We start from the raw sequence: 19612 nt of genomic DNA, 5'->3' as shown, positions 1-19612 counted from the left end.
GGGAGTTGAGTCTAGGAAGCCCAAGCCAAAAGCTCGCTTGTTATACACCAGCAAGGAGAACGGGGTGAGGGAGTAGAAGTAGAAAAAGAAGAACCTTTTTGTTCCCAAATACAGTCATATAATCTTTCTCCGTTCTCGCTGTATGTCTGTATGTACTAACACACTAAGAGAATTCGGGTTCTCACACCCCCGATGATTCGCGTTTCCTCTAACTCGCGGAAGACCTACCGACCCAGTTTTCCAAGCCTCACCCGCCACACCCTGTCTCGCGCTATTTCCAAGCACTATTCTCTTTGTATATATGTTTAGGTACTCGGTGTACATATATATATACATACACTGGGAGGAATATACTGTACATATATATAAATGTACTCTAGCTTGCCATCGACGCCCTCTTTGGTATCCAATCCCATCTATGAAACTCCTCCACTCCCTTTGCTCTCTGCTCTCTTACTCTGCTTCTGCTGCTGCTACTTCCTAGACTTTACATTTGGTTTTGCACAGTCACCAGTGACCTGCCCGATAATCCCGATTGTCCGTAGTAACCGTTGTGGTGAGCATGATAAGAGAAGTGCTTTCCAACAACTTTCAAAATTCCTTTTTCATTTATTTTTTCCGATAATGTTTTTACCTAAATTAATATGACCTCGTGTAATAATTTAATGAATGTAGTTAAATAAAAATCATCGCAACTCCAAAATTGTTAATTTACATAGCAATCAAGTCATTTAATATTAAATGAAAATTTAAATTAAAATTATTAAAATTAAATTAAAGGGAACAATCAAAAAATTTTGAAAATAATTAAATTTATGTATGAGATATTGTACTTTATTATGAAAGAATAAATAATTTTAATTTAAAGTTTTTTTTTACAAAAGAAGTAAAGATAGTACTTTTAGTTTAGATTATGAAAGTCGAGATTACTAATTTTATTCTTAATTTCTGTACTTTGTACAATTGTTATCGTTACTTTAACAATAAGATTCGGATAAAAGTTGGCTGGAAAAATAAAAGTTTCTAACGTCACCTGAGGTCTCAATACTCGGCTACGAAAAAACTTTTTATTTCAGCGCAGTGGTAGAACTAGACGAACAAAACTTATATTACATAACACACTTTCTGTGATGCACTGAATATAACGTCTCTACTGCTCTTCAAGTGGCTGAATATGCGCAAATATATAAATATATAACAATAAATACATATATAATATTATATTTATTCGATACTGCACAGGAGAAAAGTTTACGAGAAACTTGTCTCGTTTTCAAAAGATAAATTTGAATTCTCAACTATTAAATTAAATGAGCAACTTGGTGACGTAAAGAGGTTGCATAAACGTTTCAGTTTTTTTGCTTTTTCCGCGAAGCATCTCAAGTACTCGGGGATATTAAGAGTAAAATATTGCCGCTTAGAGGTTAGTAATTTTTACTGTGCTTGATGTACATATTTTTGAAAAGTTGAAAGATCGTTTTGGTTTAGATGCTCAAACAATTTTTTATAGTGGTATTATTAGAATTAACAATTGTTAAGGTTTAACAAAAAAACTTTTGAAATAGATAAATAAATTTTTAATTACTTTTATTTAAATTATTATTTTTCATACAAACGATATTGTCGTTACGTTTAATGCTGCAATTAATTTTATTTTTGAGAAAGAAATAATATGAGAATACATTCTTTATAGTTCTTTTTTATGAGAAAAATACAATATAAATTCTTTAGAATTTTAATTAATGATATTTAATAAATTCTTAATGGTTTATACTTTAATAAAAAATTTTTCTAGGTGTCATTATTTTTTAACATGCTTTTAGTAGCTTCACCTGTATTTATATGTCGATCTACTTAATAAAATTTTTTAAAATGATTTTTACTAACTTCAAGACGTCTAATTAATTTGAAAGTGTGAAAAAATGATTTATTTTACTGGTTAAACATGTACCTTTCATAGAACTAAAATAAATATTGCCTTTCTTTTAATGAAATAAAATATTATAATTTAGCGAATTGGGTCTTTAATTAATCTAACGAACTTCAACATAAATCTCCACGGTTTTTAAAAAGAATTTTGCATGAAATATAGATAATCATAGACGTTTATTGTTAATATAACCTTTGATTAATTAATCCTAATTTAGCCGGCGGTTATATAAAATATCTATAATATATACAGAGTGCTAGAGGGAGGGATAATTAAGAGATGCAATTACAGAGTGTGACAGTTATGCGTTTGTGTAATTTGTTTGTCGGAAACTTTGAGTATTTAAAAAAGAATCCGGATAAAATGGCAACAGAGAAATAAACATAAGAATAGAGAATAGAAAGAATAACCTGTCGCGTATGAAACATAGACTTCATCCCGTCGTTTTTACGGAAATCACGTTGACCTCATTTGCACAACTCTTTTGTTAGAAACGCATTCACGTTTTGTTCTATTATCACGAGCGTACGTTTTATCGGCGTTACCAACCCACTAACTATAGAATCCCAAGTCCTTCAAATGTCTATTTGCTACTTTTCATCTGTTTCCTTACTTATATAGATACACATATATTTTTCTCCTTTTATTTTATATTTTACTTTATTTTATAACATCGCATGCATACATATCTACATCTTGGTCTAACCGATAATATTCTCGTCACGAAAAAACGTTTCATCCATCTGAATTTTTATGTGGAAATTCTCGGGACAATAAAAATCAAAGGGCAAACTTTTTGAATTCAAACGTCTCCGAGTGATAAAGGATGTCTCAGTAGAACTAATATTACTACATATATAGAACTGTACAGATCAGATGAAAAAGTTTATTCGGTACAATGAATAAAAACCCGCGAGAGTAAATCAAGTAAAAAACATTTTTGAATCATGTCTATATAAACTTTATATCTACTTATATTATTAGTACAAGAACATTTCAACATTTTTGTGGTTTAAAAGTTCTTTGAGCCTGAAGTTTCTTTGAGCCTGAAGTTGACTGTACGTAAGAATTTTCATCTCGTCATTGCAACTCTTTTTTAAATTTTTTCAAATACCCAAATACCTTTTTTATTCGCTCGAGCTTATATCACCCTTGTGTTACGTGAAAATTCTAAGTGTATCTCGGGTCTTTCCATGACCCATTTTATTTAATTAAACATTTATGTTTTTTTTTTATTTATATAAAAATTGAATTCATTATAAATTATTATTGAAAAAATAAAAAACATGTGATACATACATATATATGTATTTGTTATTTATTTAATTATTGAAGTGTGTAATATTTTTAATAAATGTAATGGATCGTCCCAATTAAAAACTGCAACTGTCATTTCGCTCGGAAATATTAACACATGAAGCATGTATGACATATCTGTTGCTGAGCAATTATACTGTAACCTGATTAAAAATGTGACAGGTGAAATAAAATATAAAATATATATGGCAAATGCGGATGTGGAGTATCAAGTTTTCTCTATTGTATGAGCAGAGTGTAAGTGTATTAAGCTGTCGAGGTTAATAAAAAAATTTCTCTGTATTTTTCAGGCGATGGAGGCACCGCTGGGGATGGCGAGCCCATTGTTGGGGGTGGCAATTCCGAGAAAAAGCCTGGATATGAGACTAACCTTTACTTGTACAGCGTAAGTACATATATTTATCTGGATATAGATATGGGTCATTCTGGCCAACGAGTGTTTTTTTGGGTCATTTTTAGTCGTTTAATATTCTGTTGCGTACTTTGTAAGTGCTTGTGTTGATTTTCGAGCTTACATTTATATAAAAATAATTGATTAATAAAAGAAAGAAAACCTTAAAAAATGTATGGTGTAGTTCAATCAATTTTGATTGCTACTCAATTAAGGAAGTTCGAGCGTAACTAATGAGTCAAAGTAATGTTAAAATTTTTTTTTAATTTTAGTCTTCCCAATATTGGTCAAAATTCTTTATTTTAATTTAAAATAATTTAATAATTGATGATTTTTACTTATTTAATAAAGTAAAGTAATAAAATGACTTTCGTATTTATTAAATGCCGGAATAAATAAACAGATTTGGCAATAGCGCGCTTGATTATACCCATAGCAGAGACGTGGATGAGTGTGTGAGTTAAACATTCCTCTCTCTGTAACTATATTTCTATCCTTCTCTTTTTTCTCAGCTGTTGACGCGATGTTGTCAAATCTTTATTCGAATAAATAGCTGATGATAAACGAGTTACAAACATAAAATTTGACTTTAAATATTTCAAAAATTATATCGGTAATGTATTATTATTAAATTGTTTTTATATTTTGCAATAATCCAAGTTTTGTGTGTATAGTTTTTTTATCCGTTAAAGTTGGGAGGTTAATATTGAAAAAAATAATTAAAGTCTCGACAAAAGTTTGTCCGCCATAAGAGCCCGTGTATAAGGAGATAAAATATGTGATTTTTAAAATTTAATATCTAAGTAACTAAACCGTGAATCTTTTTAAAATTTTGGGATTAAATAAATGACGTATTTATTTATACGTATACTTAATTTCAAAGCTCAAAGTTGGAAATTATTTTTTACATTAGATTCGCTCGAACCTCCTTAAGATAAAAGCCCCAATAGATGCTCATGTACCAGTATATGATCACTCCATGTATTTGTATATCTATATTCACAAATATACATGTACAAATACATGGAGTGATCATATACTAGTACATGAGCATCTATTGGGGCTTTTACCTTACTTGTTTAGAAAAAAAAAAAAAAAAAAAAAAAAATTCGAACTGAGAATCAACGGATTTAATCAAATAATTTCAAAGCTTTTTTAGAAAAATTTCCGAATCAAGTAAAATTTACTTAAACTAAAAAAAATTTTTTATTTCAAGAAGTTTCGGCTTGATTCAAGATGATCGGATTTTTTAAAAATTTTGTCTTGAATCAAGTTAATTTTTTTCAATATGAAAACATAATAATATGTATTGATTATCTCCAAAAAACAAAAAAAAATATTGACTAAGGAATTACACTTCTGCTAAAAGGTTTTTTCAGTCAAAATAAGAAAGGAAAGTTAAGTATAAGTAATTTGACAGAGTACAATTAATGACCCATATCTATAGTTTAACCCGTATAGTAATTTTATTAAATTAAACTCTCAACTGGCTGACTACTTATTCTCGATATCTGAAAACTATACAACAATACATTACAGTCAATATTAACGTAACATTTTTCATTGCTATTTTTCCTCCACTCAATCGACTATTTTCAGTAAAATACTGTTGTTATTGGCAGAATTCCACTCGTTCTATTCACGGGATAAATTTATACCTATACTTAAGAGACAAGTGGACAGAAAATCATTTGCAGACAGATCATTGTCCAGGACTTTGACCGTGATATATTTTTCCTCAATTATTATTATTATTATTATTATTATTATATTTCGTAGTGGATATAGAATATATATGTAACGAGTTGATAAATGAAATTTTTATTTAACACCGAGCACAGCTGATGGAGACAAGGGATATAAAAAGTTTATAAAAGAATATAAAGTTAAGGTCGAGAGAGGAGTATTTGACTTTGATCAGCGATTCTTGAAGTCTTTTGCGCCTCGGTCTCTTTCAATTTCAAATGTACTCCCAATGCCACTTGTCTCACATTGAAATATATGCATTCACAATGTGGTCAATAAATATTCAATAGACTTTAGAGTTATTTTTACTTTTAGTGATGTTGTTGCTGGCTTTTAGTTTTTGTTATTTTAATTTTTAATTCTCAAACTTTTATTTTATTTACTTTTTTCCTTATTTTTTATTATAGTTTAGTTCAAATATAAAAGACAGGAAAGGGAAAGAGAGGAGAAAGGAAAGGTATAGATTTTTCTTTACATTTCGTAACCTCAGTTCGCTTTTAAAAGTAAAGTGGAGGGCCAGGAGGCATAGCGAATTGCCTGGAGGGTTCTACCGAGCGACAATTAAGAGAAGTCGAGTTGTTGGTTTTTTAATGAAGCACTCTCCTCATCTCAACGTGGTTTATACGTTGGCCCACTTTTTCTTATCACTGATCCTTCGAACCGCTATTTTTCTCATCTATATTTTATTGATCAAATTTCATGAAATTTTCCGCATTCACATTCTCACTCTCGGGTTAAATTACAAAAAAAAAGTTTCGAATATCTCGTTGTTAAAATTTTTCAATTTAAAAAAAAATACTACTACACATAATATAAAAAGCAAAAAATATCTTTCAATTTAATACGTTTCATATGTAAGAATTCCCGTTTTAGTTATTATATAGTTGTTTAAAAACTTTATTACTAACAAGTTGAGAAAAAAAAATAAGTTCTCAGTACTCTTAGCTCTCAGGTTCTTATCCAGAGAAGAGATTTCAGCTGTCAACTTTTCATAAACTTTCATGAACGTTAAATTAAAAAGTCTTGTATGAGTTGGATAAATAATGTCATAAGTCATAAGTCTCAATTTATTTATTTTTAAAACTAAATAGTAAGTTCTTAGAACTTTTAGAACCTAATTAATAGGAATTCATTCAATGGAATTAATATTAACATTGTAAAAAATGAAAAATTAACTATCCATAACTACCATCTATATTTATCAATTTAATGCATAGGATCGCGGACTAGAAATGTTTATATACACGGAAAAAACTAAACTATAATAAATAATATAGAATTTTCAATAAATAATAATCAATTGGTAACAAATACTATTTCGACGGTACTTTGGTAAAACCTCGTATCTTCTATGTATTTTAAATGAGAGATACGAGGTTTTACCAAAGTACCGTCGATTTCAAACAGTAAATCCGTGATTTTAACAGTTAATTTATGATATTTATTATTATTATTATTCAATAAAGTACTTTAAATTTAAATTAAGGGCCAACATTCTGTGGAATTTTTTTTTCGATGTTTAAAATAATATTTCACATTATCCGCGAGAAAAAAAAATTAGTCGTTTCAAATGTAGCACATAAATAATTAATGATCAATCTTATAATATGTGTTCATTAATTTTTTACTTATTAATTAGTGTTGAATAATTTTAAAAACTATCTTATTTAATTAAATGTCTGCGTAACCAATATATTGTTACTTTTGTATAAATTAAGCAATGAATTAATTGATTCGGAGATCAAAGCGCATCGTGATACCAGTGCTGTGATAGGCATGAACTTTGTACACTAAAGTACCTGAACACCCCATCTTTTACTTTCACTGTCATGTTAATTATTCACTTACAGTTTATTTCCTTTGAAAATTTACAAAGTTGTTAGACTCAGTGAGTGTCATTACATGAACACAATTTAAGGGGAGTAGCATTTTTTTGATGCGACAATTAGTGCTGTGTGTGTGTTATATATTATCTATTAAACTCTTTGAACCTCGTTGCTCAGAATTAACTTTCGGAATTTAAATATCCGAGTAAATTGCGTTGGCAGGATGTGACAGGCGCGATTATACTAAAGGGAATTTATTTGATAACATTTATTTACTAAATGAACGGGTGATTCGATCGTATTTCAACTGGGCGTAGAGAGGAACACACAATAAAAAATAAAATGTTTCATTTTATTTCAATTTTCGCTTGATAGGGAAAAAATAAACTAGGGACAAAAAAAAACTCGTTATCTAAAATACTTTGGTTTTTATTTTAGATCTATTTTTAAGGAACTAGTAATGCGAGACTTAGATATGTCTGACAGTTGTCTGTTCAAAAATCAATTAGTTATACAAAAAAAAAAAAATTAATAAAATAACTAATACCAAACAAAAATAAATACATCAATAGATTATAAAACTTCTATAATTATAAAATAATTTGGAATACAATTCGGCCAAAAAAGTCGAAGCATTGTAAATAAATAAATATTCAATGACATATAATTTCACGAAAAAATATCTGTGTAAAAATGAATAAAGTCAATAAAAAAATTATAAAGTTGATCAACAAAAATTCAGATTTTTATTACATGTGCAAATTTTCAAATTAATTTCCAAAAATTTTTTTTGAACTAATCTCTCACAGACAAATTACAATTTTTTTCGTTTTAAAAATATATGTCGATAAAACTTAGAGTTGAAATTTTCTCTCCAGAAAACTTGCAAATAATATTTTTCTTATCTCATTCCACTCGAAGTTGCCCCGTATAAAAATTACTTCCTTTAATACCATCAGAAATAACCGGGTATGAAATAAAAATAAAAGAGTTTCAAACATATGTAATCGTAAGATGAAAAAAGAAAAATAATAACCGGTGATAAATTAACGTGAATATTCTCGTTGATTTTATATTCAAAGCTCAACACCAGGCCCCAGTTCTACCATTTCCAGCACCATCAGAATTAGAAGTAGGAGCTTTTCATTCCCATCACGAACAAGACACTGGAGCGAAAAAATATCTAGTAAAAAGGAGTTAAATAATAATAATAAAAAATATAACAACTGCAGCTCAAAAGTTATCTGATAGCTTCTTTTACCGAACAAAGATTTAGAGAACAAACTTTATGAGTTTGTGTTAAATTCACCAGGGGCTGCAACGACGTGCTGAGCATTTTAAGTTCTATCCCTTGTAATAAGATTATTGTTGTATGCACTATCAGTTAGCTTCGGCAACATACAAGCACAAGTTTAGTTCGAAGCTTGCATAGATAGTTAGTCGTGTTGCTCTTACTACTAATACTAATAACTAATAACAGTGCCGTCAAAGTAAATAATAGCTGGTGAGGAAAGTTGAGAGGAAGGGCATTAAATACTAAAGAGATATCGAGCGTTTTGTTTAAGGATCTTAGTAATTAGTAATCAGAGAATTAATGGCTTGAAATAAGTAATGCATATATAACTTAAAATTGACTTTGGTGTTTAACAGGAAGACCTGGACAATCGACCCCGGGTCACCACTCTACTCAACAATTTGGCGAGCTACAGCAACACGATTCCGGTTGCTACCGATCCAGATGCTAAATCACCACCTCCTGCTGGTGCTCCTGGTGGCGCACGTATGGGCACCATTGTCGGTGTCTTTTTGCCTTGTATCCAGAATATCTTCGGTGTCATTCTCTTTATTCGTCTCACGTGGGTCGTTGGTACTGCCGGAGCTATTCAGGGATTCCTCATCGTTCTCTGCTGCTGCTGTGTCGTAAGTCATTTACATTGTTATTACTACTATCATTTTATTATCTTTTATGGATCAGAGATAAAAATTCTATTTTTTTTCAATACATTTAGTAATGGACCAATTTATTGCTACTAATATTTTTTTATCTTTTTTTTTTTTCAATTTTCTGAGATGTTGGTCACGTGGTTTTATGGTAGTAACTTTAATTTTTCATTTGTAATTTAAACTTTGAAAATTAGTGTTTCATTGCTGCCTGGAGTGTTTTTCATCCTAATAAAGTTTAAATTTAAATTTTACAACCTAATCAACTTTATTAAAATTATGTTTTCATTATTAAGGTTGGTGAACACAAGTATAAATTGATGAAACAGTGTTGAAGTGATTTTTTTTTTTCAACATTGTGAAAAATTTTCAGACTAGCGGTCGATCCAATGATTGCACTTCACAGAAAAAAAAATCAATTTTATTCAAGAGAAAAAATCTTGAATAAAGTAAAATTTAGTAAACCAAGAAAAATTTCTTAGTTTAAAAACATTTCTGCTTGATTTAAGATTTAAGAAGATGTAACTCTTTAAAATGATTTTTTTGATTAAAAATTCTTTTGTCAAATCAAGTTAACTTTTTTCAGTGTTCAATAATTTAAACTTCAAAATTTTATGTTCTTTTTTATCCATATAGAAAAAAATCTTATTTTTTGTGAATTAACTTTGGTACTCTCCGTAACTTTTCAGCATTACAAAAATTACGTTCCTAGTAAAACACTAAATACCAAAAACTAAAAATAAACCTATCAGCTATCCCAGTTAAATAAAAATAAAAAAAAAACTTAAATTTTTTTTTCAGACCATGTTGACGGCAATAAGTATGAGTGCCATCGCAACGAACGGTGTAGTACCTGCGGGAGGATCGTATTTCATGATATCAAGAAGTCTCGGTCCAGAATTCGGTGGTGCTGTTGGTATGTTATTTTACACCGGGACCACTTTAGCAGCTGCTATGTACATTATTGGAGCTGTTGAAATTGTTTTAGTAAGTACTTTAAATCCCAACGTACACTTAAGCAACTAAATAATGATAGTTAAAATAATAATAATGATAATAACTCTAGCAAGCATAAATTACCTACTGATAAATATAATTTGTTACTGTTGTAACTCATGATTATTATTACTGTAGACGTACATGGCACCCTCGGCAAGTATCTTTGGAGACTTTACCAAGGACCCAAATATTATGTACAACAATTTCCGAGTGTACGGCACCGGGTTATTAATGGTGATGGGTACTATCGTATTTATCGGGGTGAAATTTGTCAACAAGTTCGCTGGAGTCGCACTTGCCTGTGTCATCTTGTCTATCATCGCAGTTTATGTTGGACTCTTTACTAATATCAACGGCAATGATGCTCTCAAGTATGTATTTTCATTACTCCTCTTCCTCCTTCTTCTTCTCCTTCTTCTTATTTTTCGTCTTCTTTTATTACTCCTCTACGTGTAGTATAGCACACTTATTCTTAGCATAATAAAAACTAATTATAATGTCAAGTTGAAAATTACAAAGTAATTAAGTAAGCTGCTGCACTAGGTCGGTGAGAAAATAAGTGACCCGAGTTCCTCGACCACGCGGCTTATTATTAACATTTTAATTATCATGCCACCACACACGTTGCCACTAACAACTATTAACTATTAACCATTTTATAGAATTAACCCTTCGTAGGTAGCATGTCTTTTCCGAACTAAGTCGGTCGCATGGTGAGCGCTCCGCCGCCTTGTTAAAACGTACGCGCTGTTGCTAAATGTAAACTAATAGTATTTCCTTGTGAGACAAAAATATTTTTTCAATGTTTTATTATTAGATATAATTATATTTTTATATTTTATCATGAATTTAATTGAATAATAAAATTTTTATTCTGTTATTTTTATTTTTATCACACGTGACATTATTAAATTTAACATCTAGGACCAGATTATACAATTATAATTAAATTTAATCTTTGATTAAAATTTATCATATGTAATAATTAATTCTTATTAAAAAAAAAATAATTTAAAAAATTGGCATTCATTGTTTTTTTTTTAATTTGTTTATTTGAAAATTTTTTTGTTTTTTATTTAAATAATTAGTAATATATGAAGAAGAGGTTGGCAATAGCCTGGTCGGCTCGGTGCTCGCTTTTCGAAAGAGTGAAACCCGGGTTCGATCCCAGCACGCACCAATATTTTTCAGTGATTATAATTAAAAATATGTGCGTTACGTTACGTTGCCAGCCTCTGGAAGTGGCAGAGATAGCCGGGCGGCACACGTCTGACTTGGGTGATCGCACATTTTAAGCAACAACTTGAATGGGTGACCACTCTAGTCAGCGTTGGCTAGCGCGAGGGATCTCTGCACACTAGGAGAAGGGCCTAATGCTCCAGTGGTCGATAAAGAAGAGTTTCTTATCAATCACTGTAGACTTAACCCAGCTCCGACTGTACTAATCTACTATGGGTTTTCTCTGTGGTTTTCTCATGTTACTGTTCCAATAGCCGAGTGGTGAGGATCAGGGCAAATGCGATACAAAAAGCACAAGTCGGTCCACAGCCGCAATGATAAGGCAGGTTAACTAAGCAGAATGATAAGGCTTAGGGTGTAAAAGGGCGTTATTACGCCTGTACACTAGAAATCCGTATATATATATATATATATATACGGTTGGTTGGTTAAAGCTGGGTTGGTTAAAGCTGAGTGACAGAAGAAACTTCTTTATAGCATGCCTCTTTTACAAAGAAATATATTTAAATTATCGTCAGCTATTTAAATGTCACTTAGAATTTTTGCCGGTTGCGTTGCGTAGAGGCGATGTAAGGGAAGATTATCTGCGGCTACCTAGATCTAATTGTTGTATGTATGATAACTCGTTTCTTGTTCGTGGTATACGCATCTGGAATGCGCTGCCAGCTGAAATTACAAAAGCCGAAAGTTTCGAAATATTCCGTAGACTGTGCTATGATTATTATTTCCAAAATTATTAATCTGCTATATTGAACGTTTATTACTGCTATTGAAGGTTGTTGAGCTTTGTATAACACAAGTATTATTTATAAGCATGATTAACATGTTATTACTGTTAATTACTATATTTATTTTGATTTTATTTTTATGTATCTAAAACTCTGTACTTCATACACTAATTATAAATGTATATTTGATGATGGTTCTGAGGGAGCCTAGGCTCCAGAATCCAATAAAATTATTATCTATCTATCTATCTATATATATATATATATATATAGATAGATAGATAGTAATATATAAAGCCAGACATCTGTTAATTTTAGTATGATATTTAGTATGTATTTTTATTATTGTTCTTATATAAATAATATTGAATACGAGTGTAATTATTACATTATTTTAAACAAATCACATAAGTTATAATGTAAACATTAAAATCTAACCTCAATCGTTACTTTATTTTTGTACCTCACATGCGGTAAAACAGACTGAAATAGTGGCGGTAACGACATTTGGCAACAGAGCAGTTAGAAAATCTCCCGGAGGTTCCCTCGCACTGGGCGGCATAGCGCCGCCCGGTTCCGAAAATAACTTTTTTAAATTACTTTGTACATATTTTTATGCTTATTAATAACGTCACAATTTTCAAAAAGGTTAAAAGAATGCACTTAATTTTTTTCAAAATAATTAATGAACTGAATTTCGAGAAAAAAAAATGCAAAAAAGGCGGTGCCGCGCTCATTATACGACCTACGAAGGGTTATTAAATAATTATAAATATCCTAAAACTTTTCAGGATTTGCGTGCTGGGTAAACGGCTGCTGAAAGACATCCCCATAACGGCGTGTTACAAAAACGAAACGGGCCCGCTTGCAGATATTTTCTGCAACAAAACCACCCGAGTGTGTGATGCTTACTATTCTTCGCATAACGTATCCATCATCAACGGAATCAAGGGACTTTCTAGTGGCGTTTTTCTAGGTAATATAAAATTTCATATTTTTTTTCTGGATAAAATGTTTGTTATTTACTCAAAATATGAAAGAAATTTTTATATCGCGTTACTAATGATAAAAGGCGTATACAAAAGTTGTTTTTCACTTCTAACTTTGCGCTTAGAAAATTTTAGAATTCCGGCTATAAAAGTTGAAAATTTTCGAAAATTCAATAAATTATTTACTTGAGTTAGATTTTTAATGATTAAGCTTTTATCAAATTTTGATGTTTTATCGTCCTAAGAGTCTCCTGTCGAAAATTTTCAATTTTCATATCTATATATTTAAAACTTGTAATTTCTGAAGCACAAAGTAACAGAATAACATTAAAAATTTTTACATATACGCCCTTTCGGTTTTTTTTCTTCAAATTTTATTTTATTACAGTAAATTTTTACATTTTTAACATTCCTAGGTAATTTGAAAAAAAAAAATAGTATATTACACCCCTAGGGAAGTAAAGTAAGAAATGTCTCAGATCACATGTAATTGTCGGCCGAGGCGAAGCCGAGGTTGACAAACATGTGATTTGAGGCTTTCTTATTTACTTGCCATAGAGTGTATACTATTTTTTTGCTCGACGAAGGCAGAAAGCAGCACTTTCGTTTAGCGCAGCGGGCCGAAAGTTGACGCTTTCTGTCCGTCGAGCAAAAGAATTATTTTCATACACTCTTTAATTCGATTTAGACATAAAATTTATATTAATAAAAAAAATACATATAAAAAACATCAGATCGTTTACTAAAAGTACTACAAATGTAACAATCCCGAAAAAAATAAAATAAAAATTTTGCAATCACTGTGTTTTGAAATAAGACAACTACAGATATTTACTCAAATTTTAACCTCTTATTTTTATTGCACTTTTTTTAGAAAATTTGTGGGGCAGTTTCCAAGAAGAAGGACAGTATGTTTCCTACGGAGCTGATCCAGTAGATACCGACAAGATAACAGAATCTACTTACAATTTTGTCCCCACTGATTTGACTACCGCGTTTACTATTCTTATTGGTATTTTCTTCCCTTCTGTCACAGGTAATTATTAAACTTTCATTGATAATAGCTGATGAACAATAATTAATAGTTAAACAAGGAATCATTTTTTTCAATGGGATTTTCAAGAAATTTTGAACTTTTATTCATCTTGCAACAAAATATCGGCAGATAAAACACTCAAAACAATTAGATGACATTAATTAAAGTCATAGTATGAATTCTATATTGATATATAAATATTAATTTATAATAATTGATTATGAAGTTATAATTTTCCAGAATATTTGTATGTTCCTGATCATTAATAATTTAACAAATCCATTGTTGAGTCATAGTTTTAATCAAATATTTAATTCTGTATAAAGAATATCACCATTCCATGAATAATTACAAAAGTTAGTATTTTTTATTTAAAGTAATTATTTATCAAAGCAAGTGTATTTAATTTCCAAAACTAGTCAAAATTCAAACCGACTCAATGAATTAGCAAAACCAAATCCCGGATCAGCATTAATGCTAAACGAAATGTAATGATTCCTAGTTAATATCTCCCACTGTAAATTACAACTATAAATTAATCGATCTACGTTATTTATAAAATTACCAGGTATAATGGCTGGTTCAAACCGTTCTGGAGATTTAGCCGACGCCCAAAAATCAATTCCAATTGGTACAATATGCGCAATAATAACAACTTCAATCGTGTATTTATCAAGCGTGTTGCTATTTGCGGGAACAGTTGATAATTTACTGCTGCGTGATAAATTTGGTCAGAGTATCGGTGGTAAATTGGTAGTGGCGAATATGGCTTGGCCAAATCAATGGGTAATACTTATTGGTTCATTTTTGTCAACCCTTGGCGCTGGACTACAATCATTAACCGGAGCACCGCGATTACTACAAGCGATCGCAAAGGACGAAATCATACCCTTTTTGACACCATTTGCCGTATCATCGAGCCGGGGTGAGCCAACTCGGGCATTAGTGCTGACCATCGTAATTTGTCAATGTGGAATACTTTTGGGTAACGTCGATTATTTGGCTCCTCTGCTGTCCATGTTCTTCCTTATGTGCTACGGATTTGTAAACTTGGCCTGCGCCCTTCAAACTTTACTCAAGACACCGAATTGGCGACCAAGGTTCAAATTTTACCACTGGAGTTTGTCCTTTCTCGGGCTGTCACTTTGCATCGCGATTATGTTTATGACCAGCTGGTACTACGCACTTCTGGCGATGGGTATGGCCGGGTGTATCTACAAGTACATCGAGTACCGAGGAGCCGAAAAGGAATGGGGAGATGGAATTCGCGGTCTTGCCTTGTCAGCAGCAAGATATTCTCTCCTTAAACTAGAAGAAGGTCCACCGCATACCAAAAACTGGCGCCCACAAATTTTGATCCTCGTTAAACTGACAGAGGAACTGGTGCCCAAGTACCGTAAATTATTTGCATTTGCAAGTCAATTGAAGGCGGGACGTGGATTAACAGTTTGTGTCAGCTGTGTAAAGGGCGATTATACCAAAAATTCTGGTGAGGCATTGGCTGCGAAGCAAAACCTCAGGCGAATTGCTGATGAAGAGAAAGTTAAGGGGTTCGTTGAAGTACTGGTCGCTGGAAATACTATTGATGGGATCAGTGCATTGATACAGACCACCGGATTGGGCGGAATGAAACCCAACACTGTGATACTGGGGTGGCCGTACAAATGGCGTCAATCTGAAGACGATAATACTTGGCGTGTTTTTATTCAGTCGGTACGCAATGTTACTACGTCACGCATGGCTTTGCTCGTACCTAAAGGCATTAACTTCTTCCCTGACTCGACGGAAAAAGTTGTCGGGTACATTGACGTCTGGTGGGTAGTTCACGACGGAGGGTTACTTATGTTACTGCCGTTCTTGCTCAAACAACATCGCACATGGAAAAATTGCAAGATGCGAATTTTCACAGTCGCACAGATGGAGGACAACTCTATTCAGATGAAAAAGGATCTCAAGAAGTTGTTGTATAATCTACGTATTGACGGTGAAATTGAAATTGTCGAAATGGTAAATTTTATTATTATTTAATATTAATTTTTTTTAACATTATTAAGGTAGTACGAGCGCTGGGCGGGGTGAGGATAGGTATCGACTCTCGCGCGGTAAGGGGAGAGCAATAACCATATGATTTTTCTCAATATATAGATATACATTTAACATTTGCTAATGGCGGTATTTATTTTTCTTTTAATTGATACACTTTAATTAGTCGGGCAAATGTAAATTTTTTTGAATTAAATTTATCACTAATATATTTACTTTCATCCATAAGTTTTTTAAAAATATTCACCCACAGTTTTACAAGAAAAATAGAGAAATGTATCAATGTTTGGAGGTTGCCCCACAAGACCAATATTAAATTGCTCAACTTTAAAGTCAATTATTGCACGACTCATGATGCGAAGCATCAGAGAGTGCTTTACGATCGAAAAATGTTTTTCGCCTCATTTTGGCAACTATTTTTATTATTATAGCCTTGTTAGTTCACGGAATCAAGATATTATGCATAGTATTGTCAAGATAATTTAATGGAGATTAATTCTATACTTTTTAAAAATTGATTTAGTGCAATAGAAACGGAAAAAAACATCAAAATAAGTCAAAAAATTTTCCTGTCCGTCATTTATGAAACCCCGGAAACACTAACTTGTGAAAAAACCCATTGTTTGAGTTAAATTCTTTTTTTAAAAATTCGTCTTGAGAATTGTAGGTCACCGAATGCGAATGGCTAGTTAATTCAGTGTCGTTTAATTACAATTAATAAAAAATGAAAACTACAAGTCTGTATATCTATATATATACAGGGTGTCCCAGAAGTAACGGACGCCATTGTAGCATCTGATAAACAAAATAATTCTGAGACGAAAAGTCCTTAGCTATTTTTCAATCAGACGCATAGATAATTAATTATTAATTAAAATAACGTCTTTTTATGCGTTAGAGAGAGAGCACTAGTGTCCAGTCAAGTGCGTTCAAAACGAAGACGCTTGCACGTGTGAATGTGTAAGTAAATATGTGTGACTACGTTAGCTATAGAAGCTAGTTAGTCATACAGTTAGTTGTGTCTTTGTTTGGCACGTACTTTACTGGACACTGGCGCTCTTTCCCTAACAAATAAAGAGACGTTATTTTTAATTAATAATTAATTATCTATGAGGTTAATTAAAAAATGGCTAAGGACTTTTCATCTCAGAATTATTTTTTTCATCAGATGCTACAATGGCGTCCGTTACATCTGGGACACCCTGTATATATATTGTGATGCCTTTTCCGGCACTGGCGTCGACAGGGCCGGATCAGGTCACCCAAAAAAATTGGCTTACCTGGTTCGTAGATTTGGTTGGGCGCCAGGAACTCAATGTTCCACAGGTCGATCTCGCGGTGGATCTTCGTGGGCGGCGGGTCGGTGTTGAAGAGATTCAAAAATCGAATCACGGCAATCGACGAACAAAGAAATCGAAATGGGACGATAGGATCGGTTAATCAGAGCAACAACAATTAAAAATTAATTGAGGCGTGCAATTCTAATCCAACAACGGTTTATTCAACAACAAATATATACTGTCGGCAATGTCGCATTAATAACAAAAATTATTTAACGCAAAAATAATTCTAACGCAAGACTAGTGCTAACGCAATGATTCGACATTTCAAAATAAACCAAATTCTAGAAAGAAATTCGAGTAACCAAAAATAAAAATTACAAAGCCCTTTCTTTCAAACAAAATAAATAAAATGTCGGTTCGCCAAAATGCTTCAACAAATTTCGAAACGAATAAATAATTCAACTCGCAAGATTTATTCAAAATTTCAAAACAAATAATTAATTCAATTCGCAGAATTTATTCGAATTGTCAAAACAAATACTTAATTCAATTCGCAAAATTTATTCAAATTGTCAAAACAAATAATTAATTCAACTCGCCAAATTTATTCAAAAAATTTTTTAAAGGAAATAATTATTCCAATCGCAAAATTTTATTAAAATTTCAATCGCAAAATTTTATCAAAAATTTCAATTGCCAAATTTAATAACAAAATCTCAATCGCAAATCTTTATCAAAAATCACAACAGCAAAATTTATCTACGAAGTCTTCTCTCTTTTTTTTCTATTAAAAAAAAATATAATAATTTCAATCGCAAAATTCAACCAATAATTTCAATCGCAAAAACCTAATAAAGATCTCAAAATTATCCAAAAGAATTCAAATCGTCAAATGGTTCAACAATGACAAAAAACAAATTATGCGAAGTATTCGAATTCGTCAACTTATTTTACAAAGCACTTTACTAAGCCGCTTTGTCGGGTATTTGAAGCTCGAGGTAGGTAAACAGTACTTATAATCCCGACCAAAAATTCCACACACACACAAACACGTGACTCAATGGTACCGTGCCGCAGAGTGTCGTCACCAAGCTTCAAAATACCGCACGGAATTTATTTTAATTCCGTGCAACTCGAATTATAAACAAATTATGTTAACACGACGAAATTCGCGGTGATGACACCCTGGGTCTAATAAATTCAGCGACCAGACTTACCCTGCAGCTACCGTAGACGTCCCGGGCGATGCTGACCAAGTAGGCGAAGTTGGCGGCAAAACTGACGGAAGAGCGTCGGTATCTCGGCGATGGCGTGTCCGGGGTCGTAGTGTCCAAAACAATTCGGCGAAATATTTCACAATAATGTACACAATCGTACTCTCGTCAGCGACAAATTTAAAAAAAAACTCAACAGCAAAAATAATCAAAATAGAACGGCACGATGCCACAGTCACGGCGTCCAGATCAGAATTCATTGCTAATATCGCTGCCTCCTCGGCAACCCATGCTCTTTTTTTTTCGGTTCGTTCCAAAAACTCGCATCCAATCAGCTCACAGCTTCTTCTAGCCGGCCGTTGTATTCCGGAATGCGTCCAGTATTCCGTTGCGATCGATGATTGGTCGATACTTCGATTAGTGATCAGCCTCGTGTTCAGATGGTGCCTCGCATACTTGTTGTTGGTCGCTCTCCGTCGTCATTGGTCCGTTCAAATTTTCTCGTCGTTCTATCCTCGCGGCCAGATGTCACGTTGATCGTCGATGGCTCGTAGAAATTCGCGGGTCGTCTGATCGCTATAGTCTAGTCTCACTCACTCATGCATTCAACAATAGTTCACACTCATTCCGGTATTCTTTTTATTTGAATTTTTAATTTAAATTCGGCGCGTTTTCTTTTACTAATTTTACCTCGAGCTTGTCATTCTGATCGGGAGGCTGCTTGGGGCGACACAGGCGCGTCGAATCTCTGCTTTTCCTCAGCTTAGCCAACCTAATAATTTTAAAACTCGGAATTTCAAATTTTAGAAAATTTTCTCATGTCACAACACCCTCCCCCAGACGTCGACTGGGAGCCACAAGGGTCGCTTAATCGGTACCATTGGTCCCACCACCTGAGGTAAAGGTTAGGTTGCAACAAATAAGGATCGA

The 19612-nt window shown here is 32.3% G+C and overlaps 1 protein-coding gene across 9 annotated transcripts in view; it reads left to right on the top strand.

Moving 5' to 3' along the window:
- The window catches only part of LOC123260716 (solute carrier family 12 member 4), a 119489-nt gene that overhangs the window by 82767 nt on the left and 17110 nt on the right, over positions 1 to 19612 (top strand). For all 9 annotated transcript variants that reach the window (XM_044721989.1, XM_044722042.1, XM_044721995.1 and 6 more), the window contains 7 exons: positions 3538 to 3632; positions 8861 to 9130; positions 9953 to 10138; positions 10286 to 10521; positions 12909 to 13093; positions 13981 to 14142; positions 14711 to 16149. In XM_044721989.1, coding sequence (XP_044577924.1) covers positions 3538 to 3632; positions 8861 to 9130; positions 9953 to 10138; positions 10286 to 10521; positions 12909 to 13093; positions 13981 to 14142; positions 14711 to 16149 — 2573 coding nt within the window. The remainder of the gene's footprint in view (positions 1 to 3537; positions 3633 to 8860; positions 9131 to 9952; positions 10139 to 10285; positions 10522 to 12908; positions 13094 to 13980; positions 14143 to 14710; positions 16150 to 19612) is intronic.

This window comes from Cotesia glomerata, linkage group LG1 (genome assembly GCF_020080835.1).
Source record: "Cotesia glomerata isolate CgM1 linkage group LG1, MPM_Cglom_v2.3, whole genome shotgun sequence".
NCBI classification, from domain to species: domain Eukaryota; kingdom Metazoa; phylum Arthropoda; class Insecta; order Hymenoptera; family Braconidae; genus Cotesia; species Cotesia glomerata.
Note: the sequence above shows the minus strand (reverse complement) of the source record. Positions and strands in the feature narration are given on the sequence as shown.